General features: G+C 43.4%; 1 protein-coding gene across 1 annotated transcript in view; it reads left to right on the top strand.

The window, feature by feature from the left end:
• LOC308155967 (guanine nucleotide-binding protein G(I)/G(S)/G(O) subunit gamma-7-like) overlaps positions 1–769 on the top strand; it is a gene marked incomplete at its 3' end in the record, with an annotated part of 24,664 nt that extends 23,895 nt beyond the window's left edge. Inside the window, exons 4-5 of the mRNA XM_080529331.1 lie at positions 247–364; positions 644–769. Of these exons, the coding sequence (XP_080385457.1) occupies positions 287–364; positions 644–769 (204 nt within the window). The 5' untranslated portion in view covers positions 247–286. The remainder of the gene's footprint in view (positions 1–246; positions 365–643) is intronic.
• Between the last annotated feature and the right edge of the window lie 9,231 nt (positions 770–10,000).

The raw sequence follows: 10,000 nt of genomic DNA, 5'->3' as shown, positions 1-10,000 counted from the left end.
ATAAGTGGAGAGACAGTTTTTACAGTAAAGGCTTTTCTTAATGCTTTGTGAGTCAGAAAGGGTCTCTTTCTCTTTATCTGATGACAAAGGACACGTGACAGAAAGGGTCCTGAAACTGAAACTGTTTTAGGCCCATTTCAGTATATTCCATCCAACTGTTTCAGTCTCCCTTCCTCATGGTGATTGCAAGTTTAAAGTGAAACTGCCACTTAAGCACTTACTCTTTCTTTCACATCTCTTTGTCAGTGATTTCTCCTTTCGGTGGTGTGTGAACTGATGGCAGAGAATGTCATTCAATAACATCACCCAAGCCAGGAAACTGGTGGAGCAGCTACGTATCGAGGCAACGATTGAACGCATCAAGGTGGGTCTATCTTATCGGCCTTTTACAGGGACAAATACTACCACAGCACACAGAATATGTGTATCACTCTGAAAGCCATCAGTTGCATGTTCTGCAGTTGTCTTTATTTCATGGATTTTGTCAATTTGTATTTCTCTCTGAGATTGAAAGTGAAAGTGAATGTTTGAATTCAATAATTTAAAAAAGGTGTTAATGCCATGGGAGCAGCCACCTTATGTCACAGCAAAAAACACACCAAAACTCACTCACACACTGTCCGTGTTACCTCTCTCCTCTCAGGTGTCAAAGGCAGCAGTGGACCTGATGAGCTACTGTGAGCAGCACGCGCGCAGCGACCCCCTGCTAGTGGGTTTGCCCACCTCCGAAAACCCTTTCAAGGACAAGAAGCCATGCATCATCGTGTAGACCCTCCCCTCAGATGGTCTACTCGTCCAGACTTGACCTGTCAATCATTTATTTGACTTTGTCCTGGAAAGCACTCCCGACCTCAAGATCAGAAAGATTATGCCAGGTTGGAGTTTGTACAGACTGCATAAAGCATGTCCATAAACTGTGTGTTTATGAGTGTGGGTGAAAGATGAGCTCAATATTATATATAAAGTTATTGGTGGGAATGACAGAATATTGTATTGAAAAAATGACAAAGTGACGAATGTGCACTTTCCAAAGGGAAGTGAAAGTCTTATTTGTAAAGTGTCTACTATACCTGGTGTCCAAGACAGCTACATTGGTAACGATGTTTAAGTCAAACATTTCTGCAGTTTGGGATGTAAGCATCACACTCACTGTTGAGTTGAGGGCAATAGGTCAGCAGTCAGGAATCTCTGCTCTCTAAGTTCATCCTACAGTAATACTTCCTCTTATCTGTGTTGGATGTCGTTATGCAAATGTGCACTCTATTAACTTCAGAACAGAATCAGTCTTACTATCACACCATCTCCTGTGTGCCCCTGGGCATATTTAAAATAAGTCTTCTCATTACTTCTTGCTTTCCTTAATCTTTGGGTATAAATCAGGACATCCATATTTGCATGCTACTGTATATCTATCCTATCTTATCTATCAGGCTAAAGGCTACAACAATCAAATTAACTGTAAAATGTGCCTGTGTTAACCCATAGACAGCATAACTGTGCATTTTAACTAGATTCACTACTTAACAGTTAACTAAAATACAAATTAAAGGACAATCAAACGCTGAAACTATACAGTGATTTCCTGTGATTATCAGCACAAATCACTTATTGTTCTAGCAGCCAACCACTCGTAAAGGGGCTGTCAGTCGGTATGACAGGAAATTGTAAATGGTGCTAATGGATGCTAATTTTGTGTTTAACCTGTTTGATTCTACCAGAAAAATCTGTGAAACCTACTGTGATCATTGAGTGCTGACATGGTAACAACCCAAATAAAAAATCCTCAGAAGAGAACCTTCACTGGACCTGGGGCCTCATTTATAGAAAGTACTTTGGATCAAATTTGATCTTACCCGTGGCGTACGTAGAAAACCACGTCAGAGTAGTGATTTATAAAATTTCAACATGAGTCAATTTGAACGTGGAAACGATCATAGCTCTACGTCAGGTCTTGACATACGCACATATGCAGTTATTACAGGCGTGTGAGCCGCACTGGAACACGTTAATGCCTACTGTAATTCATGTGAAGTGAAAGTGGCTTGTAACAATGTTATTATCAGCCGAGAAAATGAGTTTAATTCAAGATTTAAAGGGAACTGATGTTTATGATTGTATTTCCATCTTCCTTTATATGCCATTAGGCTATTTTATGGTGTAATCATATTCAGGCTCCCGAAGAGCGTTTGCGACCGCGCGTCTATTTCTGATAAAAGACAGTCGATCTCCTCCTCAGTAAAGTTCTTTCGTTTGTCTACCATCATGTGAACTCGGCAAATGTGCGCATGCTCAACACCTCAATCAAGCCTATTTCTAGCACTTGGCTTAATTCAGCCTCTATAATTGAGCCACTATCACAGGGCGTAAATTCAAAGCTCATTCACCTGCGTTCAATTTCAAGTATATTTGTTATTTATAGACGGAAGTACGTACGACAGACATACACAATTTTAAACAAGCGCAGCCCGTTTTATAAACAATGCTTATGTCCATTTAGAAAAATGTGCTTACGTGAAAGTTAAAGATGACGTTCAAGTACATTTTTATAAATGAGGCACCTGCTCTTATTGCCGTGTGCTGAAACACACCAGTATTCATCCCAGTTTATCACAAGTGTTAGTCTACGGTCATCAGACATGAATAAAGTTATTTTCCGCCTGTTCTAGGACCTTAGTGCTCTTTTTCTGCAGCAGATTTTGGGTGACAGGCCTATGATCCACTGTCCTCCATGCTTTGTGGGTTAACAAGTTGCTCTAAACCAAGCAACCTGCTGTTCGTTGATCACATTTACTGTAACAGTCCATAAATAGATCGAACAGCTGAATCAGATCTGAAAAGAGCACATTGTGGTGCGTGACCTTCCCTCTAATTTTTACAAGATCTTATTTTAGACCCAAAATTGTACAATTTGGACGGGATGCTTCTGTTATGCAACAAGCATGTGATTGGTTTAGTCACTTGAGTGTCACAAGGGGGCTGACTGGCAGAGGCCCATGCAGTACGGGCAGTAGTAGCAGTTATGAATGCCTGTGTGTGTATCTGTGGGGTGGGGTGGGGGTTGTGGGGTGTGCGTGGGGGTTGGGGGGGGGGGTCTGGGCAGGGCTAATAAAAGGATAATGCAGCAGTAAAGAGTGCCTGAGGCTGTTTGGGGGTAGCCGTGAGAATGTGTCTAAAAAAAGAAATTATTTGCCCCTTGATGTATTTATCTGGGTTACAAATCGACCAGAGAAATGACACACGGTGGGGAACAATAGCAGCACTTGGATGCGTCAGGAGACAAGGAGGTTGTTGATTGCGGCCAGGAGGCCATAATGGCCTCCCATTGATCGTCATAAGTGTGCAGCTCAAGAACATGACCGGTGCGTCACTCTCTCTTGTTACCTAACAACAAAGGCTGTTTGGACATGAAGCGGGGAAAAAACCACCAGAAAAACATGTCAAGAAGAATATTTCAGTACCAAATACTCTGCTTGTGGCTTTGCTAGACCCACATAAGCCTGACACCAGACCGGTCATAAAAACACACACACGCACGCACACACACACACACACACACACACACACACACACACAAACACCACATATAAATATGCATATTACACAATAAGTCCAGCTCTCATTTCTATTGTGGTCCTCAAAGACACGTTGACTCGGCAAGATTGGCAATTAAGGGGTCAGCCCAGTTACAACTGCAATTTATACCAAACTGTATGCACATCTGGACCAAGACAGATCAAACTAGCATCAGCAAACTGTGAAAACTACAAGAATCTGTTCTGAGTCTGAATTGCTGGAATTTGTTTTGCCACTGGCAAGCTTTCGTCATGATGTCACGCTCACTACCTCTGACAAATGCCTAACATGGTCTCAGTTTCCCTCCTATGTCAAAGGTAGGATTCATGGAAATGGATAGATAGCAATTGCCATCAATGGATGATTTCAAGAGAGAAGCGTGTTGTTTTTGCTAAGTGCAGCTGGTTATACGATTAGGTAGCCTACAGTAGTGTATAAGCTAGCAGGCTATGTGGTTCACATGGACCTAGATGAGGTAGCCTACTTTGTTTTGGGTGGTTAATATGCAGAAGGCTAATAGTAGCCTATTGTCTGTTTACCACCCCCCGAGCCAGTCGACTTTTTCTGTTTCTTCTGTTTTTCTGCTTTTCAGTTTTTCTGTAGGCATATGATTAAGCAGTTTATTAATACAATACAAACGCACATGCACACGCACACGCACGCACACGCACGCGCACGCACACACACACACACACACACACATGCACGCACACACACACACACAGCTCCCTTTTTGATTGATTGATTGAAAACTTTATTAGAAGATTTGCAGAAGTAGGTACATGAAAGTACATATTACATACAAGGTCAACTAACAGGATAAAAACCCAAGAAAGCCACTGGCTTATTTCAATTGGGGTCCTTGATTCTCCTTGATTCTCCTTGACACTCCTGTGCAGACATACTCTTCCCTGTGGTAATGATGACAGATGTAGCCTACAGACACACACTGAGTCTTGGACAAAGTTCTTTCATAAAGTAAGTAACCATGCACACTCAGGATGAAGACGCCTGGCAAAGAGGAAAACAAAGATAGAACAGCAAAGATCTCCCTCCCTTGTAAACAAAACCTGTTATTGGTATTGCTGCGATATGGCATGTGGTAGCAAATAGTTATTTGTTGCATGTTTCCATATTTTACAGAAAGCTGCCGTGTAGTAAAGAGCGAAATAATTCACAAGTTGCACTTAAGTCGGTCTTAATTAGTGTTTTAATCCTCTTACAGTCTCATAATACTGATTAGACAGCATATCCAGACAACACAAGACCAGGGGGAGGGAGGGGGAAGGAGAATCAAGAGTTGCCTTTGACATCTGTTGTCCGATATTAAATGATTATTCATGTGAGACTAATATGTCTTGACATTTGCTCATATTGCTCATAACTCCTATACTCCTTGACATTGGAGCTTGTTGATAATGTCAATAACAGATTCTACAATGTACGTTTTGGTTCCTCTGATATGCCAGAGCCAATGTGTATGTACACGGTTTAGATGTTGTGTTCACTGCTTTTTCAAACACAAAATAATTATCATTATCATTATCATTATCATATATGCCACAGATTAAGGTTAATAAAAAGGAGAACAAACTATTTCGTTTTTTTTGTCCTCAAGTGTTTTGTTTTTGTTTTACCACACAAAAACACAGATGTGTTACACATTGTCCTTGTTGGAAAAAAACAATCTAGTGTATTTCCTTTAAAACCATGCTCTCTTTCCAATACCTTCCCAAAAGCAGCCCTATGAATACCCTGGTGGGGCAGCCACGTGATGTCCCTCTGGTTGCCATGACAATAGGCAACAGTCAACAGCACTGCTGCAAAGCAGTGGGGGGAGCTCCCCCCCCCAAAAAAATAGAGGAAACTTTTAGAGTAAAAAAAGACAAGCTGGTCTCAATGACTCAGACAATCCGTGTTTTAGGGGGTCTTAGTCAGCTTGTGGCAAGAATACCCTTGTTACAGGGGGCCCCCACTCACCGTAAGCAGCACCTCCTTTTAGTAGCACGTGTGTTCTTTGAGTTGCACGAGTGGGTACATGAGTGGAACAGAGTAGTAAAACTGAACCCCTTTTTCCCCTCTGGGTAGTCAGGTTATTGGGGAAACTACCCCCCTCTGGCCTAAATCAACAACAGATGACTTCACTCAAAAGGGCTATGGGAATCCCAAACACCACTGTTGCCATGAGAGGCATCAGTCCCAGTCGCCCTAGCAACGAAAACACACACCGGGCTAGTCACCACCGACGTCCTCCGTTTGACTCAGGGCAGGCTGCCAGAGTGAGTCATGTAATAGGCCTAGCACTTACACAGGAGTCACTACTGCAGACCCAGGGCTAGAGTCATTAGAGAGTCAGGGAAGGTCCAGAAAGGTGCCATTGTAGGGCCATAGGAAGGCAGTTACAATACGAAGGGTCGTCAAGGAGATTTGGCAATCTACTGTTAATAGCAAAGCATATTATCTTTGAGAGAGAGAGAGGCCACAGTATTTACATTAAGAGCTGTTTGCAAGGAGAATCAAAGAGACCTCATCCTTGAGACCTCAAGCTACATTAGGGAGTTATGGTTAACTGGTCAAACCTAACCTAATCTCCAAAACAAAATTGCATTATCAAAAGGTTTAAGTTTGCATTGCTACATTATGCTGTATGGTCATCAGCTGTTGAATCATTAGCAACCATCTGTCTGTCTTTGCACAGTTGCCCCTGTGTTCTTGTAGTACAGTACATGCATACATATGAGCAGATTACTCCCAGTACAAACACATTAAGTATAATATTCCTTTCCCCCCCTACCCCTCTCTCTCTCTCTCTCTCTCTCTCTCTCTCTCTCTCTCTCTCTCTCTCTCTCTCTCTCTCTCTCTCTCTCTCTGTCTCTCTCTCACACACACAGGCACACACACAGTCTCCCTTCTCTTCTCTTGGCAAAGCCCCCCACCCAAATAAGGTAACATTATGTTATTTCTCTGGAACATGTACTGTCCCTCCTGTCTCCCTTCCAATAATGAAACTTTCAACCCTTTATTTGTGTGTGTGTGTGTGTGTGTGTGTGTGTGTGTGTGTGTGTGTGTGAGTGTGTGTGTGTGTGTGTTGCTATTGGACAGAGGCACACTTTAGGGAGAGCATTACTGGAAGCAGAAAGCCAGACCCAGTCTAGGGGCCGCCGTGGTCCGGTGCGTTAAAGGAAACTGAAGGACTTCCCAAACACTCCAGGAATGTCAGGAATGGACACAGCCTCTTCTCTGGAATGGTTCCTCCTCCCATGACTTTCTGTAAACTGCATGTGAATCATTGCCATATGATGTCAAGGGGATTTTGAATGGCCTGGTGTGCGTGTGTGTCCGTGTGTGTGTGTGTGTGTGTGTGTGTGTGTGTGTGTGTGTGTGTGTGTGTGTGTGTGTGTGTGTGTGTGTGTGTGTGCGTGGGTCCGTGCGTGCGTGCGTGCGTGCGTGCGTGCGTGCGTCCTGCAAAATACTTCCTGCATAACCAGGTGACGTAGTGGCAGTGACTGGAATAGGAGAGGTTGTATCTCAGGATCTCCAATCATTCTACTAGCTGATCTCCCTTCATATTGTTTATACACAATATAAGTGCTGTACGTCATGTTACGTTGTTGTTTCTCTTCTGTGCGAGCAGAACACACAGTGGAAACCAAGCTCTACGGAGCCAAGTCATGACATGACGCATGTTTATTATTGTTTGTTATTTGTGGTTGCAAACACGATTTGGACGCCAACAACTCGCAACTCAATTAGCGAATAGATACAATAACATTTGCTAACAGGCAACTTGAATTGTGAATAAATAATACCTAGATATACAAACATGTAACGTGATTTGAGAATATACATTCATTCATAACAATATTTACAAGTTGTACCTGTAACGGATATGTTTTCATCTAGGGGCATAGTCAGGTTCTCTGTGTTTTGAACACAGTTGTATCATATTTAATTGAAAGTGTGACCCAACAGACCATTGCTCCCTGTGTTTGAGTGTATGTGTCTGTATGTGTGTGTGTGTGTGTGTGTGTGTGTGTGTGGGCGCACATGCATGGGCGTGTGTGTGTGTAAGGACTTATTGTAAGTGTGAGTGAACCAGCCTCAGCAGCCAAAAGTCCTTGCTTTGGTAAAGTACAGTATGTCTCCTTGTAAAAGCCAGGAAAGTGTTCTAATAACACTAGCCAGGAGCCTTCTCAGCAAAGGGACTAGACTAAACTGCCGTGGCTTCATGTCTGATCGGCCATTGCAAACAGTAATGGATTCATACAAGTAAGATGACCTGTACTGTAAACATAAAGCATTTCATAAATGCATGCCTATTATTAGTCTGCAGTGTTTTCACCCTAACCCTAACCCTAACCCTTTAGGTGTTGATAATACGTACATTGTTTCTGGTGCAAAGCAATCAGTCAGTTATGCCGTCAGTTTCCCCAACACTATAAGATCTTAGTGTGTGACACAATCATCAGGGTGTTTTTTGTGCGATCCAACTCTGTTGATTTCAGTTCGGTGGTCGGTGGTCCTCGATTTGACCAGCTGGCTTTTGTTTGCATTATGCCCCTCGTCCTCGCTCTCCTCGGTCTCCACTTATTACAATGCACAATAAGACATTTGAATGTCAGTCTACTACTTTGTTTACTTCTGCTAAAAAAAACAATGCTAGTTGCCTGACAATGTTGTTTTCAGGCCTTTTTCCTTCTGTGTTGGTATTATTACAAAGATCTGGTAGGGACCCCCTTGTGCCATTAGGTATGTTTTGAAATTGCTTGTCAGACTAGATGATTTATAGTAAGTTGGCAACAACATCTCTGTTTCCTATGGGTGACCTTTTAACAGCTGTTTTGACTCTATCAGTAATAGCATAGTCTAACCTGCCATTGCAAATATGTTTGTCTTTTCCACTGAGTGGCAAACATCAGTCTGCCTAGTGTGGAAGACAGTTATTCACAGTGCAAAGAGAGACTTTTCCGAGAGTTCACAGCTTGAATACAAAACAAGACTCTGGTCTGGTGCGTGTGAGTAGCAAAATAACAAGAAAAAGTCAAGAGTGTCAGATGATGCACTAACCACTGGCCAAAACAAGTCTATCTATATCTCTATCTTGTCTGTGTGTCTGCCAATCTCATAATTTCTTTGGAACATTTTGCACTGTTAAAATATTCAGCTTTTTTTTCCAAAGAAAACAAAAAGGGAAAAAACAAGGCTTGTTTTTGTGTTCTGTACCACATATGGCCCGGGTGTATGCCAGAGAGAGAATGACCCATCAGTCCCTCCTCCTTTAGCCTAGTCCATATCTGATCCAGCCAGAGACTGCCATAGACACACTGTTCCCTTGTTTTTCCACTGGAAAACTGGAAAAACAAAGAAGAGCATGTTAAGCCACAACTGAAAAAGAAAAGACAAAAACACACACAGCAAGCCCTTCCCAGACCCTCCCTTCCCTCCCTCTGCCCCCTCCTTTTCCTATCTGACAGTGTGCGTGTGTGTATATATACATATATATGTGTGTGTGTGTATGTGTGTGTGTGTGTGTGTGTGTTTGAGTTCATATAGTGCAGTGTGTATACATGTACATGCATGCACCTTTTATACATACTGTATGTGCATACAGTATGCATGTCCAATGTTTATGGTGAGTGTGTGTATATGAGTGTGTATGTGTGCACAACCATGTGACATTCATGCTGCAGAAAGTAGGCAGGCCAGCAGAACATGACCTCCTTTGATGTACAACTCTCTCCAGCTCTCTTCCACACACACACACACACGCACACGCACATGCATACACGCACACGCACACGCACACGCATACGCACACACACACACACACACACACACACACACACACACACACACGCGCACACATGCACACCCACACGCATACGCACACACACACACACACACACACACACACACACACACACACACACACACACACACACACATTGTGCAACCCTAGTGAGTGATGAGGCCTCATGCATTGACAGGAAGGCAGCTAAACAGTGTGAGGAACGGCTATAGGCCCCCCTAGATGTGTGTTGTTTTCTGGCATCTACCTGCCCTTGTGACTGGCTGTTGGCTGGCTGCCTGCCTGGTTGGCTGGCTCAGTGTAACCCCAGTGCTGAGCACAGAGTACAGAGTAGAGACACGAGGCAGGAGTGGAGCAAGACAGAATGTTCCCGGGTAATTCTGGAGCTTATTTACAAGGCGAGAAGGGGAGGGGAGTGGGTGGCCTGCTCCAGGGGGTGGTGTCTGAAAGAGGGGGAGAGAAGTTAGGGAAAGGGAGGGAGGGAGGGAGAGAGGGAGAGAGAGATAAGGGTAAAGGTTTGGGGGGGAGACGGGGGAGGGGGGGGGGATTTCCAGTAACGGTTAGAGACAGTGCAGTTTGAAGTACGTTGAGCCGTTTTAAGCATTCCTGAGCTGATGC

This window comes from Nansenia antarctica (assembly GCF_963989245.1).
Source record: "Nansenia antarctica genome assembly, chromosome: 1".
In the NCBI taxonomy this organism is placed as follows: domain Eukaryota; kingdom Metazoa; phylum Chordata; class Actinopteri; order Argentiniformes; family Microstomatidae; genus Nansenia; species Nansenia antarctica.
This window is presented reverse-complemented; position numbering and strand designations above follow the sequence as displayed.